We start from the raw sequence: 25,565 nt of genomic DNA on the forward strand, positions 1-25,565 counted from the left end.
CGGTATACAATTACCCGGTCTAATGTTTTTTTAATCAAAGAAAGAGCGTCCTAATTTGCATTCTGGTATTGGAATTGTGTTTCAAAGCTTGTTATTTTGGAATTGAACGCACGTTACAAACCCCCTGACGGCCTGTGAAATGCCCATCGGGGGGCACTTCCAAACACCTGGCTACAAAAGATAAAAATTGTTTTGTATGGGGAGGAAAAATCCGATATTTGGTTTTATTCCGGATAATACTGAGATAATTATGCTCTCTCGTTTCATATTTATAATAGAGAGGATAATGTCCATCGATCCGCGGGTTATATCCGGGACTTTTGCATTTTATGGAGAATAGACAGCTACATAATAACCAATGAAAAATGTAGTGAAAGAGTCTTAAAATAAATATCGATTTTCAAGCTTCGGACTGCCAATGCAGTTTTGGCTGAATATCTGTTTCAAAGTCAATTGAGCAAAGAGAGCAGTATTACACTAAAAGTAAGGTTAATTGCTCCAAAAATTTTACGAAGAAGATTACGGAGGATTATAACTTAGGAGACGAAATTGCAGGATTTTCTGAACACAAAAGCGTTATACAGGGTGATTAAGAAATTTCTTTAAAGACAATAAATCACAGAATTATCCATTATTTTTGCAAGTTCTGATGATTTAAACACGTTTCTAAACCAAAAGCAAGTTCTTGTAGTTTTTAATAAACTAGAACGAACAAATTAACAAATTTGGTCGAAAAGACCAAAAATTTAATAAAAGTGTTTATTCAGCACAAACTCAATTATTGCACAAAGTTTCTTAAAAAATAAGCCAATACATCACAGAATAATGTCAAAAATGACATTATTTTTTCAAGTTCTAAAGAATTAATCATGTTTTTAGATCAAAAATCAAGTTTTTCTTCATGTTTTTATTAAACTAGCACAAAAAAATCATAAAACTTGGTCGAAAATGACCAAAAATTTAACTTTTCTAAGCGTTTATTTAGCAAAAACTTAATCATTGCGAAAAATTTCTTAAGCTAATAAATCACAGAATTATGTCAAAAATTACATTATTTTTGCAAATTCTGAGGATTTAAACTCGTTATTAGACCAAAAATTAGGTTTTTCTTCCTGTTTTTATTAAACGAGAACAAAAAAGATCACCAAATTTGGCCGAAAATGATCAAAAATTTATTTTTTCTAAGCGTTTATTTATCAAAAGTTTAATTATTGCGCAAAATTTCTTAAAAAGTAAGCCAATAAAACACAGAATTATGTCAAAAATAACATTATTTTTGCAAGTTCTAAAAATTTAAGCACGTTTTTAGACAAAAAATCAAGTTTTTCTTCTTGTTTTTATTAAACCAGTACAAAAAAATCAACAAATTTGGTCAAAAATAACCAAAAAGTTACCTTTTCTAAACGTTTATTTAGCAAAAACTCAAATATTGCGCAAAATTTCTTAAAAAGTAAGCCAATAAATCACAGAATATAATATCAAAAATGACATTATTTTTGCAAGTTCTGAAGATTTAATCACGTTTTTAGGCCAAAAATCAAAATTTTCTTCTTGTTTTTATTAAACTAGTGCAAAAAAATTACCAAATTTGGTCGAAAATGACCAAAAATTTTCCTTTTCTAAGCGTTTATTTAGCAAAATACTCAATTATTGTGCAAAATTTCTTAAAAAATGAGCCAATAAATCATAGAATTAAGTCAAAAATTACAATATTTTTACAAGTTCTAAAGATTTAATCACGTTTTTTAGACCAAAAAACAAGTTTTTCTTCTTGTTTTTATTAAACTAGAACAAAATAATACCAAATTTGATCAAAAATAACCAAAGATTTACCTTTTCTAAGCGGTTATTCAGCAGAAACTCAATTATTTCCCAAAATTTCTTAAAAAGTATGGCAATAAATCACAATATTTTTGCAAGTTCTGAGGACTTAAACATATTTTTAAACCAAAGATAAAGTTTTTCTTCCCGTTTTTATTAAACTAGAACAAAAAAAATACCAAATTTGATCAAAATGACCTTTCCTAAGCGTTTATTCAGCAAAAACTCAATTATTGTGCAAAATTTCTTAAAAAGTATGGCAATACATCACAGAATTATGTCAAAAATGACATTATTTTCGCAAGTTCTGAAGATTTAAATACGTTTTTAGATCAAAAATCAAATTTTCGTTCTTGATTCTATTAAACTTGAACGAAACAAATCACCAAATTTTCACAAAAAGTCCGCGACAAAATAATTCTATCCTGAGTGATTCCAATACTTGACCACCGACAAAATAAAGCAAATCCGTCGCTTGAAGATGGGGATATGGTTTTAAGACTGTTTTGTAGAAAATTTAACTCTCTACAACTTTCTTCCTAACATTTTTCTTGCATCTGTAACCGTATTCGCAACGTTTTGAAAAATATGGAGCACATTGCAAATAGGTGAAAGTTTGATTTATTTTAATATAGTTTACCACAAAATTTTTGCATTATAGTTATCTCTTACTATTGAGAAGTTAAGACTATATCTGGCTGTATTTTTCGTTTGCTATGTGTTAACCGTTATAAAAATACAACTTTTTTTATGATTTTTTCAAATTCACTGCTCTAAAAATTTAGAAGGTAATGGAGACTGGAAACGTTTTATTTGTACGTCGTTTCAAATCCTAACCTTTAGATAAAATCTTTTGATCTTTAGAATGGATCCAGATCCCCGAAAAAGGGATTCGAATCCGCACAAGAAATCGCTCTATCAACCCATCTGCTGTAGTTGCAATGTGTCAAACTTGTCATTTTCAGTACGAAATGTCTGTGTTAGTGAGTGGAGCCAAAATTGTAGTAATGATTTTGAACGGTAAAAACCAAAGTAAATTTAAAACCACAGGTGAGCACTTTACAACTCTTCCGCATTTTGCACTGTTTGAATTTGTTACAACTAGTTTTTAATTAGAGCGGAACAAACTAACCTGTCGCAAACGCTGAATAAATAATGCTTATCATTAGTGTGTTGAATATTTAAAACAAGGTTCAGCATTGTCCCGGCGCATCCACCAGAAATGTATAAATAAGTTTTAAAGCCATAAAACGGCTCTAATACGCTTTGCAAGTTGGAACTTTTGATATAGAGTATAATTTACCGGAATTTATTCGAGTCGCGAGTTATTTTAAGCACCAAAATTGAAAACTACCCGTTTTAACAAAGTTTGAAACATTGAAAAGTAACTAAGGTCAGAACTGACATTGTCATGGCAAAATAAATACAATTTTTGAGTGTTTTGGGTCTAAAAGTCCCAACCAAAATACGATAGAATCCTGTAGGAAATTTGTAGTATTTCGCATATAATGCGTAGAGGTATGCCCAATGCTGATAATGTGAGTATCTGACAGCGAAATTCTAACTGAAAATATCTTTTCTGGCTTGCAGAAATTTAGACACGACGCATCGAAAACTGACAAGCACACTTTAGGCAACTTAGATTTGTTAAATTTACGGTAATTTGGCAAAATCGGGGTGCGACTAAACCTCACCAACGAGTCTAGTTTTAGTTCACCTCCTGATAAGTTTAAGAACAAGCTAGAAAAGGAAGCGGCTTCCGGAGACAATCGACTCCCAGAGAAAGTAAGCTAATTTAATTACCGTGATTTTGCACCGTTTAATTAGACCAAATTAAGACACTCGTTCCAAAGACTCAACTTGGGGGAATCCAAGTTGTGCAAAGATTATGCTCAGACTAAAACAACTCGTAAACCGACGACAGCGAGAGTAGACCCAACAATCGACGATTTTTTACTGCCACCGGGAAAACGAAACTCAAGAGAATTCAGCTCGTAAGTGCGATTTTTGTGCCAAAGTTTCGGCAAATTTGCGTTTCAGGAGCAGATCAACGTTTCAGTTAAGTAGCGCAGGTGACGCCGGAAATTTCCCGTTTAAGGTTACCCCCAGTGGGAATTTAAAAGTCAATTCGCAGCAGGTAACGACCAAAGTCCATAAAACTAGCTTAGCACTGATTTCAGGTCGTTTTCGAGTCGAAAAAGCTCAGTGTTTTAGTGGCAAACCCGGAACGCACCCAAATCAAGATATACTCGGACGAGTCCAGCGATAAAATACCGAAAAAAATGGCCTACGGTTCCGGGGAATTCACCCGGAATTCGGCCATGGACGCCATCTTGAGCCAAGTGACTGGGGTATTAATAAAATTCGATAAATTGGCCAAATCTGAGTGAATTTTTCCAAGGGCGAGATTTCCGGTCTGGGCTCCATTATCGGGGACACCCCCGCCCGGAGCATGAATAAGGTATCATCCGAGTACGAAAGCAAACAAACTTCGGAAATCTTGGACCCGGAGTTGAACCTCTGCCGGCTGGGGTACACCGGAAGCGAGCCGATCGACTGGAACAAGGTCACCCTTCCCGAGAAGAAAGACCTGTATTTGGAATTGTGTAAACGTATCACCAATAAAAGGTGGGTAAAAAAAAGTGGAGGCGCCGGGTATCGATCCCGGTACCTCTCGCATGCTAAGCGAGCGCTCTACCATCTGAGCTACGCCCCCGGTTAATCGATAAAAACGCTTTTTGAAAATTCCGATTGGGTTTGATCTAAATTCGGTACAATAGATGGGTGTGGAAAGGTCAATATGTGTGTCGAGATCAAACACGGCGACCACCTGACGACTTTCACGCGCTTGTACGCGCGGAATGATAAAACAGTTTGATCGAAATCTTGCGTGTATTACACACGCTATTAGGCTTTTGGGTTTAGGGTGGAGATAATTTCCGGAATACAAGGCGGTTTCAGCTAGGAAAAGGGTGTAAATATTACGTTGTGCTGGGTTTTGTTGCGATGTTGTATGTCAAGGAGCGTCTCATTTCTTGACGTTGACGTGCGTGCACAAACAGACGAGTTCAAATTGCTTTTTGAGGCAAATGCAACTACTATTTTTTTTTGGGCTATTTATAGTGAATTGCCGATTATAAAGCGGCAACATTTGCAAAAAGTACGATTTTCGATACATTAATCCTTTGCAATTCACTTCCAAAATGCTAAGTTTATTGTTCTTTCTTTCTCACTACAAAAAAAACCGATGTATTGTTGCAGAATGCGTTTACTTTTTCTACTTATTCATATCTGGCTATTTTGTTTTTAATTGAACATATACAGGGTGAATCAGAAATACGTGTCTTAATTTTAACAGGTAACAGGGCTCAACAAATAAAACATTTATTTGTAATTTTTCAATAAAAAGAAAAAAAGATAACATACTGAAACGTGTACCCGCCTATGGGTATACTATTTCCAGCCAATAATTAAGTGAAAAACACTCCTCGATTCAAGTACGAGTAGTATCAGACCAAATTTTAGTTTTTCCTTTAAAACGTTTAATTTTTCGTTTTGATGAATCACAATGTTTAGGATTAAGTCCCTGTTAATAATCAACTAGGAATATTTGCACTTACCTGAGTAAACTTCTTCGTCTGATGAATGTCTTCAAGTGGCCAAAAACAAATCCACTATCAACAGTAAATAATTAGTAGAACACAAACTATAAACGATTATTAACACTTTACAAACGTTTTTAAACGAAATTAATACTTAATTTTTAGCACAACACGTTTTGAATTCGGATTTGACAGGACCACATAACATGACAGGTGCCAAATCGGCGGAGGATTACAAGCGCGGGAAAACTACCAACCTAACAATACGCACTAAATACCCCCCTCATACGTAGATCTCAGTGAATTTAATGTTTCTAGGTTATTTAAAAAAGTTGAAATTATCGCTGGAAAATGTATATAAACATAAAAAGCCAGACTATTTTTGTTAATAACTAATTATTTATTAAACACTGACTGGCTCATTTGCACATAAGAAAAGAGGGAAACAGTGAAAATTATAAATAAGAATTTTGCAAAACTTTATACAGAAAAGTTGTTGTAATTGATTATTTTGTTGTATTTTATTACGTGGTAAAATTAACACACGTATTTCTAATACACCCAGGTGGATTCAAAAGTGACGAACAAACTCCCTAATAGTGGTAAAAGACGTTCAGTTAAGCACAAAAATGGAGTCATATTTTTTTAAGAAATTTACTTTTTTATTTTTTATTTGTTCAACGGGTTTTTGTTTAATGTTGAAAGAGCGTTTCCGCTAACTAAAGTCAAAAAAATTGATCTAATGCAATAAAAACCTAACTTAAAATTTAAAAATTTAACTTGAAAAGTTACTAGTTACACCTAGTTCGTGAAAAAAAGACTTCTATTCTTTATTACCATCCGAGAGATTAGGTGATATTAATAATAAAAATAAGCATTTCAAAATAAACATTTACCTAGTAGTTTTTACTGAAAAGTAAAATTTCATTGGCTTTATACTTAAATAAAATTTTATTTCGGATTTAATCACTTCACAAGAGAAATAAAGTACATACATACTAAAATATTCTGCATTTAATTATTTATTAATTATGCTATTGCAGAATGGCTGATGATTTCTCATCTGAAAATGCATCTTTACTTAAAAAAACAGTTACAGTTAAACTATCAAAAAAAATTCTATTATCTTAAACAAGTCATGTGCGCTCCTTAAAATAAGCAATTGATAATTAAAATGAATTGATAAACATACACTGATGAAAAAAATTAACAATTTAAAGTCCGCAATAAAAAAACAGATAAAAATGTAACTGACAATAAAAAAATTAAGCGAAGTGCCTCTGAAAAAATACTTTTGGACATTATGCAAGGTGAATATTATCAAAAATTGCTACCGCCATGTCTCAGATCTTCATTTATTAACACTTTTATTTCAGTAACGGATAAAACAAAAAAAAAAGTTTTTAGGTTGCAAAAGAAAAAATCATAAAATAATGTGAATGAACTTTAAGGATGTAGACTTTTTCCAATAAATGTAAAAAAATTCTTATTTTATTTTAAAGAACAAATTATTACAAACTGTTTAAGAAAATACACATTGTTCTATAATATAATTATAGCTTCTGTTAAACGGCCGTCTCTATAATTTTATAAGTTTACTAAACTTTTAGTAACAGTTTACATTTAGTAGACTTATATTAGAGAAGCATTTGCTTAATTTTGTGAATTATTTTTATTAATGCAAGCCTTATCTTATGCTAATCAAAATTATACATATACTTATTTATCCTTATTTTTGTTGATACATATTCAAGAAATTGTCACAATGTCAGACATCTAATTGTAAAAATTAAAACTGCCATTAACTCCTCTTAAAATTACCTTCTTACTTACTTCTTGACAAAATAATTTTTTATACTAGGAGTAGTAAAAGCAGGTCTTCTTTTGAGACTAGGTATTTTATTTTATTAAAAATGTTAAGTGTTATATCATTCATAGACTGTAAAGCAACAACAAGAAATTTTGTATCTTCATTTTTGGATTTGTTTAGGAAAAAGGTTTTTATCTACTGAAAAAGTAAAGACCAGTTCCTCCTTTAGACCCGATTGTATGTCAATTAATGGACAAGTGTGACAGATTCCACAGAATCTATCTCAAAAATAAAAAAATGCGGATTCTCAGTTTTTCAAAATATGTTTAAAAAAAAGTCTTTTTATAACGTGGTAAAAAAATAAAAACATCAGGCTTCTTTGAGACTACGTTCAATTTTATTTCTCCAAATTTTTTTTTAATTTTTGACTGATTATTATGTATCTTGAAAACAATAAAATGCAAATCCTCAATTTTTTGAAGGAAGAAAGCATTGTTATCAGAAACAAAAAAGGAAGACGTTGCTCTCTTTGAAACGATGATTTATTTCTTTATTTTCAAGATTCTTAAATCTTTGGCAAAATATACAAGTGATTTTTTTAAATGAGACAACGTAGATATCCCTATTTTATTAAACATTAGATTTATTTTATAACGTCATAAATTATATTATATTTAATTAACAATCCATTTATTTTCCAAATTCCATTCTGTAGAATTTTGTCTTTAATTTCAAAACCATTCTGAGTTTTATTATTTCGACTAATTTTGCAATTTTTTAATTACAAAAAATTCATTTGAGATAATCCAAAAAATATAATAATAATAATTGTGATTATCATTTTGATTACCAGATATATGTTTGAACTCCGTCTAAAATTCGAGTAGTACTTGAAAAATCGTGACAAAACTTTCAAAAGATCAAGTGGAGGCGCCGGGTATCGATCCCGGTACCTCTCGCATGCTAAGCGAGCGCTCTACCATCTGAGCTACGCCCCCCATACACACCAAAAGTCAATACCAAAAAAACCGCCGAAATGTGCTCCAGTTTCGAAGTTATTTCATTAAGAAACACTAAATGGGTGTTGGCTAAATGCCCGCAGCAATTCCGACCAGTTCCTGCCGAAAAACTTTCACTCGGGTTATGGTTTCAGCACGCGATGCAGATTTCAGTTATTTTTAGATCATGCCTGATAAAGCCATTAAAAATTCACTCTTTCAGACCGCCACCTACGCATTTTCATCTATAACAAATTCAGTTTTGGCGTGAAAAGGTCGCCACCCCCGCTTAAACCGCTGTAGGAATTTATCTTATAAACAAATCTTGAAAATGCTCAGCTCGGACATTAAAAAATCCCAAGGGTGGAATATGTGGCTGAATAAACGCAACGTTACGGCAAACACACACTGCTGTGCCCTATTTTTCAATGCGGTTAATTTTTATTTTTTGTAATTTGTGGCAGAAATGCGGACTGTAAGGTGCACATTGGGCGAGAAGAATTTAGCTGTCACCTCGTTGTCTTGCAGTGTTACTCTGAGCTTTTCGACGGCTACATTGCAATAAAGAAGGTGGAAATTCCGGCTGTAAGTCCCGAAATAATTGAAAACAATTTTTCCGAAAGCACTTTCAGGAAAAATGCAGTGCGGCTTCGTTCGCTTTCATTTACGACTGGATGGTGAGCGAGGACCAGTCTTATAAATACCTGACTCGGGAGAATGTGCTCGATATTTTCAATTCAGCGAAATATTTGAAAATTAAAGGTTTACAACACAATGACGACAACACCTCCGCTTCTAATCAATTTTTATTAGATTTGGTCGAGCAGTGCTGGGCGTTTGTCGACAATTGCGAGGTTTTCAACGAAGACACGGCTTTTCTTCTGTACGTGAACGCGAAACAGAAGCGCCTTGAAGAAGTCCACGAGTTGATGGTGCCGCGTATCCAGGACTTCTTCCTGATTTTGGTCAGTTCGCAGGACTGGCTCGAACTGGGAGTGGAGGACGTTAAGAATTTGCTCAGCTCGAACTATATCAGGATCAACTGCGAGATGGAGGTGTTCATGTCCGCAGTCAGGTGGCTCAAGTACGACTGGGCCAACAGGGATAAGTACAAGTATGAAGTGCTCAAGTGCGTCAGATTCGGAAACATAGCCGCTTGGCAACTTGTTGATATCAAGCGCAATCCCGAAAATCCCGAATTTATGGAGTTAGCCAAAGACCCAGCCATTTGCAAGCTCATCGATGACGGGCTGGCGTAAGTCGGAAAAAGCGCTGATGGGTAAACAATTTCCATACTTTAGGTTTGTGATCATCAAGCACTGGTACGACCACGACAACGACGACTTCCAGCACTGGAACTCGGTCCTGGGGCTGCAGGAGCCGCCGGCCAGGAACTGGAGCGGGCTGGACAAGACGTACTTCACGTACCGCGAGTTCTTGATCTACTTGGACCAGTACCGCCGGAATCAGTTGATTGAGAAGAGCAAGCCTCGCATGAACCACGAGAAGAAACTGGGGGCGCCTTCCGGCACGGTGATGTCGCCGGAGGAGCCGGTGCCCAGCATGGAAGATTTTTTGTCGAAGAAGAAAGTAAGTCCGCAGCGAAAAAAGCTGAGCAAAACTCCGTGGTAGTCACAATTATGTGTTTAAAATTCCATGTATTACTTTGCATGTATAAATTTTTCTAAAAGCAAGTTTTGATTTTTCTTTCCGGACCAAGCAGCAGATTTGGTAAGAATTTTGAAGCGTATATTTGAACAGCAGTGGTAAAAGTTGCTCAAGTTTTGACTATATGCCAAACTCTTACCATTTGCTGGTACCTCATCAAAAGTACGCCCTAACTGGCCCACTTTCAGGCGTTACGAATGCAACGCAAGCCGGTGATTGTCCAGAGGGTGGAAGTCAGGCAAGGAGTGCATTTTGACAATTTCGAAGACGATGAAGTTAGGAATGTGCAAAGGATGTTTACGCCGTCTCAGAACTCGCTAGCTTTGACGTCCCTGTAAGGTCGTACCACTCAGTATACAATTCGTGATATAATTAATCATTTTCATAAAGCAATCGATTGAGTACGTCTTTTCTCAGTCCGCAGCCTAAAAAACTGCTCGTAGAGTCGACACTGTTCCAAGCCGAAAGGGAAACGATTTTAGTTTTTGGCGGGATTAATCCGTACGCAAATTATGGTGAGCCGAGAAATACGGGAAATAATATTTTTCGGTACTTACCGGACTCCAATATGTGGGAACATGTCGGTACTATGCCCGAACCGAGGAACCATCACGGGGTCGGCTACCTCAAGGGGAGGATTTATTTAGCAGGTGGTTCCCGTTTTCTAGTTTCTTTCGTTCTTTATCTATAGTAAACTTTTTTAATTATTGTAGTTGTTTTATTTTCCTGTCTTTTTTCTTCCTATTTTTTTCACAATTCCTTTATTTCTCTTTTACTTTTTTCGCTTTTTAACTTCTTCTATAAATAAAAATTCACTTCTACTGATGCTGTTCATAAAAAATGAAAATAAAGTATAAAAATTTGTGCAAAATGTTCCGAACCTTAAAATGGATTGACTGTTCTATCACCTCTAGTGACTTTTTCCCGAACAATTTATTTCTTGTATTTTCTTTTCATTATTTTCCTTCTAGGATTGTTTATAATACATATTTAGCTTTCCCCTGTTGTTTTTTCATTTATTTATTTTTCTGCTTTTTTGGTGCTTCTCCTGTGATCTCTAACGTTTTTTTATTGCCTGCATTATTTTCTCCATTCGTTTTTTTACCTTTTACATTGTTTTTCTTCCTTTTAATCTTACGATTTGCCTCCGGAATTGCTTTAATTTTTAATTCTAATCATTTTTCACCCTTCCTATCTTCAAAATATACTAAACTTCCTTTCTCAATGTTTTACTTTTCCCTTTTCTCCCAATTAAGTCGTTTTCTATATTTTTATTCCTATCTCTTTCATTTAGTTTACTTTTTCTTTTATATTCTCTTTTTCATTCTTTATTTATTTCTCTGATAATTTTGTCTCCCTGTTATTACATTTCCTTTTATCCTATAATACATTTTCTCCTCCTTTTTAATTATTGTGTATTTTTTAGTTTTTTCTTTTTCCTTTCCCTAGATTGTCTTCCCCAAATCTTTTTTCTTTCTACTTGATGCATGTTTTTTTTTCTTATTCTATGTTGCTTATCTTTTCTGCAATGCATTTATCGTGAAAATTTGATTGTTTTTCGTTTTTTTTCCATTTTACATTCACCTTTATATATTTTTTCCGTCTTATTCCATCATATGTAATCTTTTTTACCTTTTCTACACCGCTTTTTGTTTTTCTTTTTATCCGTATTTTACTAATTTTTCATCACTTTATAATAGATTTTTTGTTTCCCATTGTTTGCCTTCTATTATACATTTCTGTTCTTCTTTTTTTCTTGTATGGACTGTCTTTCCCATTCCTCTTTTCTTAAATTTTGCATTATCCTTTTTCCATTTAGCCTGCGAGACTGCCAGATACTTAAAAAATCTCTTTGTATTTTTTTTCACCTTTACTATCTTTAATATTTATTAATTATTAAAGTACTAAATTTTCCCACATTTTTTCCCAAATATTACAATTTTTCTTTCGCCTTTTATGCACACTTACAACTTTATTCACAATTAATTTCTTTCATTTTTTTATCTCTTATACTTTTGAGTTTTTTTTTTTGTTGATTTTGCTATCTTTTTTTCTATTTCTATAATGTTCTCTTTTTTCCTTTTCCTCTTCTAACTTTCGTCTAAGATTATAATGTCTGTTTCACTCTTCATTCTTATTTTTTCTTCCTTGCCTTTTCTAGAATACTTTTCATAGTGTTATTTTCGTCCTGCATTCCATGGTCATCCTGTTTTTTTCTAGTTACCCTAATACCAATTATTTTTCTTTTACATTTACTATACGCTGTTTCTTGTTTTTTAATGTTTAGATTTTTTTAGTCTTAGTTCCTTTATCATATTTTTTGATTCTGTTTCTTTGCTTTCTATTCTATTTTTTCCTTTCTTTAATACTTCCGTACTTTTAACTTACTTTTTTGCCTTCCCAAACCCCTTTAATCTTCTAATGTTTTTTCCTTCACTTTCTTTCCCTATTGTTGTTTTTTTACTTTTTCCCCTTTATTTCCTTTTTCTTGGATTATCATCTTTCTCACTTTCCTTTTTTCTTTCTGCATTCTTATTCGTTTTATTTTACAATTCTTCAAGGTGCTTTTATTGTTTTCTATTATTTTGTTTTACTCTTCTTTTACTTTTTTATCTCTTCTTCTCCTTTTTTTTTGCTTCAAGTAACGTTAAACTACCTTGCTCCAGGTACTTCCTGAATATAGATTTTTCCTTCTCAGTTGTACCCTTCTTAAAAAGAAAATTTTTAGGCGGTACCGACCCCAGACCCGACGACTTGCGCGGCAAATCTCGAGTAGTTGACACAGTTTGGAGCTTCGACCCCACAACCCGAGCCTGGTTCAGCGAAACCAGTCTTGGTATGAAACGTCGAAATTTTGGACTGGTGGTACTCCAAAAAAACATGTATGTGATTGGAGGTTGCAACGATAAGTTCGAATCGTTGAATTCTGTCGAAAAATTCGACCCCAGAGAAGGCGTTTGGAAGTTTATGGCACCCATGCATTACGCCAGGGCCGGACTTGCCTGTGCCAAGTACCGGAATTTCATTTGGGCGGCCGGTGGTACCGCCGACCTAAAACGAAACCTTATGCTAGATGTTGTGGAAAGTTACGACGTGAGGAGTAACCAGTCAGTAACTATCAGGTTTATGATGGGTTTTGTTCAAAATTTGGTTCAAGATGGACCAAAATTAAGAAACTCATTTCGCCACGATGTTTCGGTTGTTTGTTTGTCATGGCAGATAATCTGTATTTGATCGGTGGTACCGGTCAGAAACAGAAAGAGTTTAAATCAACGACCAGTGTTGGGCTTGTGGATGTTTGGGATACTTCGAATATGTCGTGGCGGACCATCATGGGCATGACTATACCACGACATGGTCATGCTGTTGCGTATGTTGGTACCCAGATTTTTATCATGGGTGGTGTCACAACCATTTATATGAGATGTCTATCCAACATTGAGTGTTTTTGTTGGAAGCGAGGTAAGTGAAAACTAAATGAGAAAGTGGGTGTCAGTTTATGAGGGAAAATCATAAAAAGCTGGTTACTCGGGAGAAATAATATACCTCAAGAGCTTGTCTGTTCTCTCTTATTTCACTTCATGAATTTTTAAATGAAATTGGAGAATAACTCGGAATAAAGAATTTATGAATTACAATACCTAAAAAGGCAGAAAATAATTAACTTGAGAGCTTAAATTATGGAAAACACCCGATAGCAAGAACAGACTTGTGTGGGCGCAAGAAATAATTTGTCGTCGTGTACAGAATCCAACAAAGTTGGGAGTAATTCTGATTTAAGATAATATAATTCAGAGTCGAGCGTTTTGTCACACCATTTCCATACTTAACTTTCTAAAACTCATTCCAAGTCGTAAGTTTATTATTCACGTTTTTCACATATGAATGCAAATGCGGGGACTTTCATACAAAAGCGTGCAAAGTTTTTAAAAATCTCCACATTCTCAATGAAACAAACAACTTCTATTTTCCCCATTTACAGTGCGCCAAGTTTGCGTTGGCTTAATCCAAAATCCATACTACATTATGTAAACTTTGTTTTCGTCTCACATTACCCAAACAAAGCTTAATACCGCTTCCGTAGTGAATAAATTATTAAGCTTCATAGTCTAGCCTGATAAAATGGCAACGTCGCACTGTGTGAAAAGAAAATTGCAACAGTGTTAATTTTTTAGGTGCTTGGATAAGGGGCATTGCCGATTTACCGGTGACCTTATCAGGTCACGCTGCTATCACTCTTCCTCCCGCCATGCTAATTTCAAACGAATAAGTGATAAAAACAGGAAACAATATTTGATGAATTAAAGATTCCTGTCGTGGGCGTTGAATGAGTGCGGCATCTGATTGGGAGATGGCGCCGCGCTACTTGAAGTACTTTTACACCATAACCATAGTTTAGCTTTAGAAATTATAAATTTAGCGTTTTTTTATACTCTAATGTTGTATTTAAAAATGTTATACACGACCGTACATTTGCTGCTTTTTTGATACATGAAATAAAGATTTTTACCTTAAAATCAATGATTTTTCCCTTTGACATTTCAGCATCTTGTAAACAGGTCTGCCAGCCAATCTGATATTTGTGATTGGGTGCGGTGTTGTTGTGTTCGTTATCGTATATTATCGTAATTTAAAGGGAAAAAGTGATTTTGTGGCGCAAGGTAAGTTATTTCGGTGTAAAATTATCAATTTCATTCATTTGTAAGTGTGAGAGTGAGTTTTTTGTGTGGTTTGGCCAAGTTTTAAAAATGTCGATGAACTGTGTATGACAACATGGATCTCTTTGTGAGTGGGTGATTCTGATTCTGATTTAGTCCGATGTCTGATCGGTTTGTGATTGCAATCTTTGGAAATTGTGATCGTTACACAAACGAAGCGTCTGGTGTTTAATTAAATGTTTCGGTTTGAAAGCACGTAACGATTCCTCATCCGGCAATTCCTTGTCACTGCTCGAAATTCCAATGAGATTGGTCATGAGATTCAGAGAATTCCATGTTTCAGGTGTGGTGTGGTAATTCGCCATGAGTTACTTACAGTCCAACCCGAATAGACCCAGTAAGTTGCATTCTTGTATTTTAATTGTTTGGTGTTAATTAATTATAATCAGTGTGTGAAGGTTTCGTAAACACTTATTGAGAGAGGTTTCCAGTTTGATAAACATCCTTCAAATGTAAGTTTATTCGGTTACAGTCAAAGGTTACAATGAGAATTCCCTTTAAAAACCATTCCAGATGGTGTGTTTATAATTGGATTGTTAGAAGAAGTTTATTTCCTCTGCAATAATTCATTGTTTGATTATTTTCCACTTTTTCTTGTGGAGGTTTCGGTATCTATGACCCCAGTTGTGACTAAGAGCCTATTATTCATACAAATCATACATTCTCATAAAAAAATTAAGAAAAAATTTGTGTATAATACATGGGCTTTCTTTACTCGTTCTAGAGAAATAATCTTTAAGGAAGTACCATACTATTATATTTTATTACAATTTAATAAGCATATTTATTCCATTATTAGTTAGTACAAGATCTTCTCTTACATAGAAATAAAGAGTTCTTAGAGTATATTCAACATTTAGCAAGTATTTGACCCTTTTTTTGACTAGATATCAGTCTAATAAGCCTACAGAACATGATTGTATGAAAATATTGGAGTCGTTTTCCTAAAGTGAAAACTTTTTCTGTGTATTTGGTGATCTTTCCGAAAGTAATTTTGCTGCTATCTCGTATTTTTAGTATCTTTTATTTACATGTATTCGTTCTCCTGAGTAACTTTTTAACCATATATTAGATACGTGGTTAGTATTGGTATGATTCAATGTTTAAATAAAATACAGATATGTTGATAACGATAAGCAATATACCTGAGTAACGGTTTTGTACGCTAACATTGAAAGAAGCAAGTGTTTAACTGTTTAAATTGCAATTGAATTTTCTTACTAACTCTACAAAGTAGGTACAATTTATTTTTGAATTATTACTTATTTGGTTACAGTAGCATAGTTTATTTTAGTTTATTCTTATATTCTAGTTTATTCCTATGAAGTTACAAAATTGATTTATCGTGTATGCCAAAAGTTGCGGACAGGCACTTACGGCTGAACTATCCGAAGAGGAACTGTTCAAGCAAACGCGTAAACGCAAAATTTGTAAGTTCAAATTGCTTGAAAAAAATATGTTAACTTTCTGAGAACTTTAGCAACAATATACATCCATTTGAAAAAAATTGTTAGTATCATTTAAAAATAAAATGAAAAAACCTCAATTTTTAGTCATTTTATTTTTTTAATAAAAAATGGTACTATATTTTTTGATAATTTTTTTTGTGGGTATTTTATGACTTACTTGTAATACTGTATTTTTTCATACTATTTGAACTTTAGGTTTTTCCATAAAAGCATTAAGATTATTACGCTGTTTACCCCGTTATAACTTGGTTACAAATATTTAAATCGAGATAAGAACTGGTCCATGAGTAATATGTTAACCTAGGAACAACATCCAATTGTAAAAAAAAACAATTTTGTTTATTATTTTTCTTAAAAAAATTTCTCAAATTAGTGCATTCGCACGGCCACGTGGACCGTGAGTCCAGTATAGTTCAACCTTAAGAGCTATACAAAAATAAAATTAAATAAAAAGCGATACAAAAATTCACAAAACCTTTCGTTTTGTAAACAAAAGTTGAAATAAAAAACAAAAAGTGACAACGTCGTAAGAGAATACTTTATTGTTACTTATTTAGAAAAATTGTAACCAAAAGTATTATCATAGTAATATTTGTTATTGACTGCACCTTTAAAATTGTGTTTTTAACTCATTTCAAAAACCAAGTGAAATGTTTTCTTACAATTTTTTTGAAAAAAGTTGGATAATAAATCAAGTAAACATTAAAATATACCATTTTTTGTTAGTAACAATTTTACGCCTTCTTTTTAACATTTGAATTCTAGATTACACTATTTTAAAACACGCTTTCTAAAGCAACGTGTTTTAAATTAAAATGTTCCAACAAAAAAATTGAATAACTTTGGCAGCTGTTTGGAAATAAACGGCCAAGTTTTATAGTTATTAATAATACGAGTACAAAAACACAAGCTTAATGTTCTCTGGTGTTTAGGTATGCAACTCGCATACGCTCGTTGCATAACGACAGCTCTCGAACATTAAGCTTGTGTTTTTGTACTCGTATTATTAATAACTATAAAACTTCATTTTGTTCATTTCCAAACTGCTACAAAACATTTAAAAAATCCCATGCTACTTTGTCTGAGTGAAAAAAAAATCAACCACACTCAGGGATTATCAAGTAAAATAACTAAAAAAAGATTAGGAAATTTTAGTACATTTCGAGCGTAGACTCGTCTGTTTGTCTGAAATTTATACAGGGACGCTAAAAAATATGGATAAAGTTAAATATTATAAAAACTATTCATCAAAACTTATTGAAATTTATTGTTTATAATTTATAAAAACAAAGTTAACGGGTCTGCTGTTCCTACAATCCCATATTAAACCATGCATTTTTGTAACTTTTATGTTACGATATAAATATAAATAATAAATACTTTTGTAACTTATCTTCAATAAGAAGCAGTAATTTTTTTTATTATTTGTTTAGTGGTCACTGATCAGTAAGGCCCAATAGTGTGTCTGCGACTTTTGATGTACCCGATTTTGCTTTTTATTTTTGCTTTACTTTTAAGGATCTCATTTTATTTTGCTGACCATCACATAACAAAATACAATACTAGTATAAAAAATAATAATCGTATTTTCAATTTAATTTCTTTTTATTCCTTTAGTTAATTACTGGTATTATTTTAGAATATAAATTTTTATTTTTCTAGAGGTGAAGAAAATTTCAATTGTTTTCTATTTTTTATAAAAGCGGCACTCATTTTTGATTTTCAATTTTGAACAGCAATTTATTCTTATTAGTTATTAACTTATTACTTAGGGCCATTTTCATAACCATAATAAGGATTATTAAATTAAATGTTGCTTATAAAGTGCTCGTTTTTACGATTTGTTGACAAACTTTACACATTTTAATAATTTAATTTAATGCTCTTTTAAATTCGGTTATGAAACTGGCCCGTCATCATAAAAATAAGTAAGACTTCTGATAACTAGTCCATCAAATTCAAATTATACGGGGTTAAATAACTAAGAATCTTTTTTTATTGTTTAAAATTGAATTTTAAAGTCAATGCCAAGGGTTGCGAAAGAGAAGAATAGAATTTTCGCCTGAGACATGTGCTTATCTAAAGCTAAAGTGCTACTTATAACAGTCCTTATCGGGATATTACCAGCGTTATTAAATATAATTATGTATGAGATTCGTTTATTTTTGTTTCCTCATGCAAATAGGGGATTATCCCGACCATCAGCACATGTTGAAATTCCCTTTGTTGGTTTCGCACGAACACGTAATAATGACCACGTCACTTCCAACCCATGAACAACTCGCAAACAAATGTACTAGGGGATTGCATCCTCTTTAATAATCCACTTATACTTTGTAATCGTGAGTTCCCATTAATAAACTCCCAAGTTTTTACCCCCTTCATTACTATGTATTCAAGCTGGATTTTCTCTCATGTAAGTCTCAAAGTGACACAGTTATTTTTGTCCAGTCTCGCAGAGCCACTATCAGGGGGGCCCCGGTGATTTACCCATGCCGCCCGCGAAAGAACAGACCCTCATGTGGCAACAAAACTCGTACATGGGCGACTCCGGCATCCACTCCGGAGCCGCCACCCAGGTACCATCCCTGAGCGGGAAGGAAGAAGACATGGACCTCTTTGACTTGGATCAAGGATACTCCCAAGGCTTCACCCAGGATCAGGTCGACGAAATGAACAACCAGCTCAACCAGACGCGCTCGCAGAGGGTCAGAGCTGCCATGTTTCCGGAGACTTTGGACGAAGGGATCGAAATCCCCTCGACTCAGTTCGATCCCAGCCACCAGACGGCCGTTCAAAGGCTCTCCGAGCCGAGTCAAATGCTCAAACATGCAGTCGTCAATCTAATCAATTATCAAGACGACGCGGATTTGGCGACTCGTGCCATCCCCGAGCTGATCAAACTATTGAACGACGAAGACCAAGTGGTTGTTTCGCAAGCCGCGATGATGGTCCACCAGCTCTCCAAGAAAGAGGCTTCGAGGCACGCGATCATGAACAGTCCGCAAATGGTGGCAGCGCTAGTGAGGGCCATTTCCAACTCGAATGACCTGGAAACGACCAAAGGTGCAGTCGGCACCTTGCACAAATTATCGCACCATCGGCAAGGTCTCCTGGCCATCTTCAAAAGCGGGGGAATTCCAGCATTGGTCAAACTGCTGAGCTCCCCGGTTGAAAGTGTGCTCTTTTACGCCATCACCACCTTGCACAATTTATTGCTTCACCAAGACGGCTCCAAAATGGCCGTCCGCTTAGCCGGAGGCTTGCAAAAAATGGTCGCGTTGTTGCAACGAAACAACGTCAAGTTCTTGGCAATTGTGACCGACTGTTTGCAAATCCTGGCGTACGGCAACCAGGAGAGCAAACTGATTATTCTGGCATCGCAAGGTCCCATCGAACTCGTGAGAATCATGCGGTCGTACGACTACGAGAAGTTGCTCTGGACGACGTCCCGAGTCTTGAAAGTCCTATCCGTGTGTCCGAGCAACAAGCCGGCCATCGTCGAAGCCGGCGGCATGCAAGCCCTGGCCATGCACCTGGGGAACCCCAGCGGCCGCCTCGTGCAGAACTGCCTCTGGACCTTGCGTAACCTCTCCGATGCCGCGACCAAAGTCGACGGTCTCGAAGGCTTGCTCAGTTCCCTGGTGCAGGTTTTGAACTCGCAAGACGTCCACGTCGTTACTTGCGCTTCTGGTATTTTGTCTAACCTGACGTGTAACAACCAACGCAACAAAGTCACCGTTTGCCAAGTCGGTGGTGTTGATGCCCTTGTGCGCACAATTGTGAGCGCTGGGGATCGTGAGGAGATCACAGAACCGGCCGTTTGCGCTTTGCGACATCTCACGTCGAGACATGTGGAGTCGGAAATGGCGCAAAATGCAGTCAGGTTGAATTACGGTATTCAAGTTATCGTGAAGTTGTTGAATCCGCCATCGCGTTGGCCGCTAGTCAAGGCCGTTATCGGGCTTATCAGGAATTTAGCGCTGTGTCCGGCCAATCATGCACCACTAAGGGAGCATGGGGCGATACATCATTTGGTGCAGCTGCTGATGAGGGCCTTCCAGGACACACAGAGGGTAAGACATTGCAGTTACTTATTGTATCTGTTACGGCTAGTGTGTAAACTTGGCTAGTTTGTAAACTAGTCAGACCATTCGCTATTTTAATAGAAAACACAGTTTCAACTAAAATAGCGGCTAGTTTACAAATTAGCCAAGAATCTTTGCTATTTTACTGGAAAGATAAAATAACTGAATAGTTTATAGATTATTCTAAGACATTCTGGCTAGGTAATATGAATACCATACTTTATCGTAATACAAAATATCCAATTTATATAAGTTTATTTGTTTATTTAAATTACGGACACAATCATATTTGAGACTTTTAATAAACACCGGTTTTTTTTCTTAATTCTTCTTGTGCTACGACAGCATTTTCGATCTTAAGGGTGGGTATACAATATTTAACGGTTCTATTTTGTTTTCACTTATTAAACTTTTTTATTCTCATTATTATTCTGTAACTTACTTCGTATAGTACTTACGCCTGTTTTATATAATTATTGATTTGAAGTTTTTGCTAATAAATGAGAGCTTTGAGCTTTAAACTAGAACCATTTCTGGTCTAGATAACTTGACCTCAGGATTTCTTTTCAATTTCTACTTTTGAAGATTTACATATTACACACAATAAAAAATTAAAATTGAATTTTTAATATATTATGGTTCAGTATTTTATTTGCTTCTCTTTTTTGTAAGATTTTTGGACTTCAAGGGCAAGCTTGTAGAAGTATTTTTTTGAAACTGTTTGTAATATTCGGAATTATTTATGAAGAATTGCAATTAGATAATTTTTTCATTACAATTAATGAAGCCTCTAACTTACAGTTAGAATCTTAGGGTGTTATAGAAGTTAATTTTAGCATCAACTATGTTGAATAGTTTTTCTTCTTGGAAGGTAAATTTTCATTCTATCTGTCAAGTAAATTAGCCAAGAATTTTGGCTAGTTTACTAACTAGCCAAGGTTACACATTAGCCATAACATAACTACCTTTTCGGATTAAATGAGAAACAAATTCGTTTTATTATTGGGTGTTTGAGCTTGTGAGAGCCAAAAACTCTCCAATAACATTCTGAATTAAACAAAACTATTATGTTTATTAAGGGTAGTCTAACTCTCCGATGAGATTTCAAATATGCCCCTTAGATTTGCTCTTACCGATAACCAGGAATACATTTTTTCGGTTTTTAGGTCTAAGGGCTGTTGGGTCATGAAAAGTCTTAACTTAACGAAAATAAAACAGTGATGAAAACACAGTTTCTATATCAAAACGCATGTTGTAAATCGGAAGCCGATATCATAAGGTCCAAGGTTTTAAAAATTCAGTCGCAACGTCCAAATTGATAGACGACAAATAAATTAAGATAGAAGATAGTGACACTAAAGTTTTCGAGAAAATTTTATTAGCTGCTCCATTCGGGCAAACGACATACTTAATAAACAATTATTAATTTTAATACTGGTAATTCACTTAAACGTCTTAAAGACCCTTTGATAGACGATATAAACTTTTTAGCAAAATAGAAAATTTAAAATTGTTGGTAACTTGGAAATTCTAGATGTTCCATTGTGAACCATCTAAATTTCTTAGTAACATTAAGGATTAAGAACATGTATGAGCCCAGTTTCCGTTTGATTGGCCCAAGTTTTACAAATACAAAAAATTTATAAATAATGTTAGATAATATAGATTTTTCTTATAAAAATTAAAAAAAGCAGTGTATACATGTTCATATCCTAACATGTATGTCATGGCGAATAAGTCTTCATAAACTTAATACCTATATTTTACTGTTTGGAATAAACATAGCCACATTTATGACGTCGTTATTATTTTTTGAGTAATTTTGTTTGCTGTTTTTCTTTATTTTTTTTAGTTATTTTTGGAAAACTAAAAGTGTATATATTATGCAAAACAGTAGAAAAATGTAGGTTGTCATTAGTTTTATTTACACAAAACATTTTTTCCTGTTTAAAAAAACTGAAAAACAATAGTGCATATTTTTTTTAATTGAAACACCTTGGTAGATTTTACATTTTTACACTCACAAAATAGTCAATTTTTCAGAAATTGTACAACTTTTGAAGATACGAACTGGGTATAATATTCATTACATTATGTTACGTTCAGCAAATTCAGATATTTTTATTTGTTTACATTTACTTTGACAACTAAATAAATATTTTTTATAAACATTAAAAATAGTTAAGCGCCATACAGTTTTGGATTTTCAGTTCGTATAAAAAATTAGTTTGATTTTAGTCCATTTAGAAGAAAAATGTTGTCTAAATCTAAATTCAAAAGCAGTTTTTTTTAATAACATCGTGTCACATTTTTATTTTTTTGGTGAAATTATCTAGCGCCCTTTTAAAACTGCGTAAATAAGGTACTGGATGCTGTCTTGAATTATGATAAATATCAAAAAATATATTTTAATTCAAAAAGTGTCCAAATCAAATTTTTGCCAGGAGCAGACTGCCCTTAATACAAAGTTATTTTGTGACTACTCTTCGTCTCTTCTCGGTTTTGTGCGTAATTAGGCTCCGCCCATGTGGGTACTTATCGCTTTATACACCCTAAAGATGTGAAATTAATTTGTATTAATTAACTGTTTAGCACCGTATTAGGGTATGTATCAAGTTGTTTTTTTTTTAACAGAGGTCGAGTGTGGCGAGCGGCGGCAGCCAGCAAGCCTCGAGTTACGCCGATGGCGTACGAATGGAGGAGATCGTCGAAGGGACAGTGGGGGCGTTGCACATATTGGCTCGGGAATCCCACAACAGGGCCATTATACGCCAACAAATGGTTATACCAATATTTGTTCAGTTGCTTTTTAACGATATTGAAAATATCCAACGTGTGGCAGCTGGGGTGTTGTGCGAATTGGCGGCTGATAAAGAAGGGGCGGAAATGATCGAGCAAGAGGGCGCCACATCGCCACTAACCGAATTGCTTCATTCCCGAAACGAAGGTTCATACATACTTTTTCCTAATTGTTGAATTTTAATTGTAAATTATTGAAGGGGTGGCTACGTACGCTGCCGCAGTATTATTTAGGATGAGCGAGGACAAGCCACAAGACTACAAAAAACGGCTCAGTATGGAACTGACAAATTCGCTGTTCCGGGAGGAGAATTTGTGGAATCCGGATCTGGGCATCGATCCTGATTTACAGGTATTTTTTTGTTTTGTTATTGCTTTTTCAAAATTTAAAGGTAAGTTCACTGGTCGTAGAATTTACTGTTTTTTTTTTGGTTTGCTTGAAGCCTGACTTTTGGCAATTTTTGTTTTGTTTGCATTTTGTCACTGATCATTCTAGGACATTTTGAGTCCTGACCAAGCATATGATACAATGTATGCCCAAGGACCCCCTAGTGTGCACAGCAATCACGGTGGACGGCCGTACCAACAGCAAGGTAATTGACACGCACATTTCACACTAATTCACTAAAAACACTAATCACCGAAAGCGAGACAATAACAGACAAGTCAGCTAACATATGGGTAATAATTTTGCATGCAGTTGTTTGGTTGAACGCATGCTCTTTGGATGTTATGGAAATTGTACTGATTTTGTGGTTTCGCTAGGGTATGACCAGATACCAATAGATATGCAAGGGCTAGAGATTGGGTCGCACGCTGGCGGGAACGGGTCGACGTACAGCCAGATTGAAGCCATGGATGTAGCCAATGGCGACCCCGACATCAACTTTGACCCAATTAATCAATTACCTGCACCTCCCCAAGACAACAATCAAGTTGCAGCATGGTACGATACCGATTTATAATACCTTCCTCGATGTCTTTTGTTTGATGAAATTAGACATTTTCATTTTATTTTTCTTGATAATCCCAAATGCGACACTAGGAAGTTTCGTTGTTAAAATACTATAGTGTACCTATTTATAATTTATTAGCAAGTATGTATAAAATATCATATACGTGTATAAGTTTCGGTTGTATAATATTGAGTCTGATTTGTTTAAAATAAAAAAATACATTTTATGCTGTCTGATTATTATCAAAGAGCTAAAACACAATGCTGATTTTTGACTGATGTGTTATGGTTGTCGTTTACAAAAATATCTAAATGTGATTGTACAAAATAAATCGTCATGTACCGTTTTCTTTTTTATTAATAAAAGTGTTGGTATATTATTTGTTTTTTATTTTGTTGTGAGTGCTGCTGCTACTATTGCCGTTTTATGTAACGTCAAAGGTGTAGTGTTAACATTGTGTTTTAATTCTTATCATATTTAAACAATTTCATGAACAGGGTAGAACTTTTTAAGGCACTGCCTTTGAAATGTATGCATGTCTTTGTAGGAAGGAATAAACTTTCTCATTGTATCTTGACGTTCTATTTGTTGACCTGACCTGACATCCTCACAACTGTGTATTTTGTATTAGCTGTTTCAAAACTACAAAAACGCCAACGTCGCGTTTTACCGAATATTTTTTTTAAATAAGAGTGATAAAAATGATTAGATCTCTTACATTACTTAAGTGCATGAATGGTTAATAATACGAGTGCGAAGGTTCGAGGGCTGTTATGCAACGAGCGTAAGCGAGTGCTTACCTAGACACCCGAGAACTTTAAGCGTTTTAGCGTCTTATTAAATTTTTTTGTTGAATATTTTTATTTAAAACACGTTGCTATGGGAAGCGTGTTTTAAAAAAGTGGAAACTAGTATATTAAAGAACAAATTTTCATTTGGCGCACGAATCCCAAGTTAGAAAACGAGCCGTAGGCGAGTGCATTTCCGTCTATGCCCTATCTGGCGAGTGCACTTTTCAAGGCTATGTCGAAATCAGTAACAAACTTTTCGTAATTCCACATTTAATGAATAGTTTAACAATTTTGCGTGTATAGTCTTAATTATTCACATTAGAGAGAATCACTTTAAAAATATGTGATGGTAAATACTAGCTTTGACTTTGGTTCTGCGGTTTTTTGTGGTATAAAGTGTTTATTGTTGGATTTTGAAAGTGGATAAAAAGTGAAAAAGATTTAAATTTTGATTACAAAGTGTTATTAAACAGTTGTATAATTAAAGACTATAAGTGATTACTGCGAACACATGTTGAAGCCCAAGAAACCAATAAATTAGTGAAGTGTGTGAATTTTAGTTTAGAATTTTTTCATTGAAAAAATCATGAAATACTTCGGTAAATCTACAATTAAGATTAACAACTGTTGATACATTTAAGCATAACTTGTTACAAAAGGTAGGCTTTTTAATGTCTTTGTAATAATTCTCCAATAAAGAAAGTGAACCAAACAGTCATTCGTTATTCGTGTTTTCATTGTCAACATTCGTTTCTTGCACTAAAGATACAATAGTCATTACGCATACGCAATAATTGTGAAACCTCAAAGTTCGTACAACGCTCAAAATATCCGAATTAACATTT

The 25,565-nt window shown here is 34.4% G+C and overlaps 2 protein-coding genes and 2 non-coding genes across 10 annotated transcripts; 2 read left to right on the forward strand and 2 right to left on the reverse strand.

The window, feature by feature from the left end:
- The first annotated feature begins 3,211 nt into the window (after positions 1-3,211).
- On the forward strand, positions 3,212-14,303 carry LOC660622 (uncharacterized). Of its 2 annotated transcripts, none has more exons than XM_064354656.1 (16): positions 3,212-3,359; positions 3,412-3,479; positions 3,528-3,606; positions 3,649-3,815; positions 3,862-3,958; positions 4,002-4,172; positions 4,223-4,449; positions 8,696-8,816; positions 8,864-8,993; positions 9,045-9,486; positions 9,533-9,821; positions 10,088-10,233; positions 10,290-10,549; positions 12,628-13,006; positions 13,057-13,361; positions 14,075-14,303. In XM_064354656.1, the coding sequence occupies exons 1-16, from the start codon at positions 3,330-3,332 to the stop codon at positions 14,167-14,169; spliced, it is 3,006 nt and encodes a 1,001-aa protein (XP_064210726.1). In that variant the 5' UTR covers positions 3,212-3,329; the 3' UTR covers positions 14,170-14,303. The 2 variants fall into 2 exon arrangements, with proteins under 2 accessions (XP_064210726.1, XP_064210727.1); XM_064354657.1 differs by having other exon boundaries at positions 10,317-10,549.
- TRNAA-AGC (transfer RNA alanine (anticodon AGC)) lies at positions 4,465-4,537 on the reverse strand. The gene has a single exon. It is a non-coding gene; the product is annotated as a tRNA-Ala (tRNA).
- Positions 8,159-8,231, reverse strand: TRNAA-AGC (transfer RNA alanine (anticodon AGC)). The gene has a single exon. It is a non-coding gene; the product is annotated as a tRNA-Ala (tRNA).
- A 132-nt stretch (positions 14,304-14,435) lies between the features above and the next one.
- On the forward strand, positions 14,436-24,500 carry LOC659291 (armadillo segment polarity protein). Of its 6 annotated transcripts, none has more exons than XM_008199519.3 (7): positions 14,436-14,560; positions 14,901-14,954; positions 18,538-20,162; positions 22,809-23,121; positions 23,174-23,325; positions 23,470-23,566; positions 23,739-24,500. In XM_008199519.3, the coding sequence occupies exons 2-7, from the start codon at positions 14,921-14,923 to the stop codon at positions 23,936-23,938; spliced, it is 2,421 nt and encodes an 806-aa protein (XP_008197741.1). In that variant the 5' UTR covers positions 14,436-14,560; positions 14,901-14,920; the 3' UTR covers positions 23,939-24,500. The 6 variants fall into 6 exon arrangements, with proteins under 6 accessions (XP_008197741.1, XP_008197742.1, XP_015838814.1 ...); XM_064354658.1 differs by lacking the exon at positions 14,436-14,560 and adding an exon at positions 14,596-14,684; XM_015983327.2 differs by lacking the exon at positions 14,436-14,560 and adding an exon at positions 15,007-15,069 and having other exon boundaries at positions 14,921-14,954.
- Positions 24,501-25,565: the final 1,065 nt, after the last annotated feature.

The sequence above is a fragment of the Tribolium castaneum genome, chromosome 2 (assembly GCF_031307605.1).
Source record: "Tribolium castaneum strain GA2 chromosome 2, icTriCast1.1, whole genome shotgun sequence".
Lineage (NCBI taxonomy): Eukaryota > Metazoa > Arthropoda > Insecta > Coleoptera > Tenebrionidae > Tribolium > Tribolium castaneum.

What these genes read in the sequence shown, in the direction of transcription:
- LOC659291 (XM_008199519.3), top strand. Translation starts at nt 14,921, where the DNA reads ATGAGTTACTTACAGTCCAACCCGAATAGACCCA. An exon ending in GCTTCATTCCCGAAACGAAG is followed by an intron (nt 23,122 to 23,173) that starts GTTCATACATAC and finishes AAATTATTGAAG; the next exon opens with GGGTGGCTACGTACGCTGCC. An exon ending in ACGGCCGTACCAACAGCAAG is followed by an intron (nt 23,567 to 23,738) that starts GTAATTGACACG and finishes TGGTTTCGCTAG; the next exon opens with GGTATGACCAGATACCAATA.
- LOC660622 (XM_064354656.1), top strand. Translation starts at nt 3,330, where the DNA reads ATGCGTAGAGGTATGCCCAATGCTGATAAT. An exon ending in AACTCAAGAGAATTCAGCTC is followed by an intron (nt 3,816 to 3,861) that starts GTAAGTGCGATT and finishes TTTGCGTTTCAG; the next exon opens with GAGCAGATCAACGTTTCAGT. An exon ending in TACGACGTGAGGAGTAACCA is followed by an intron (nt 13,007 to 13,056) that starts GTCAGTAACTAT and finishes ATTTGGTTCAAG; the next exon opens with ATGGACCAAAATTAAGAAAC.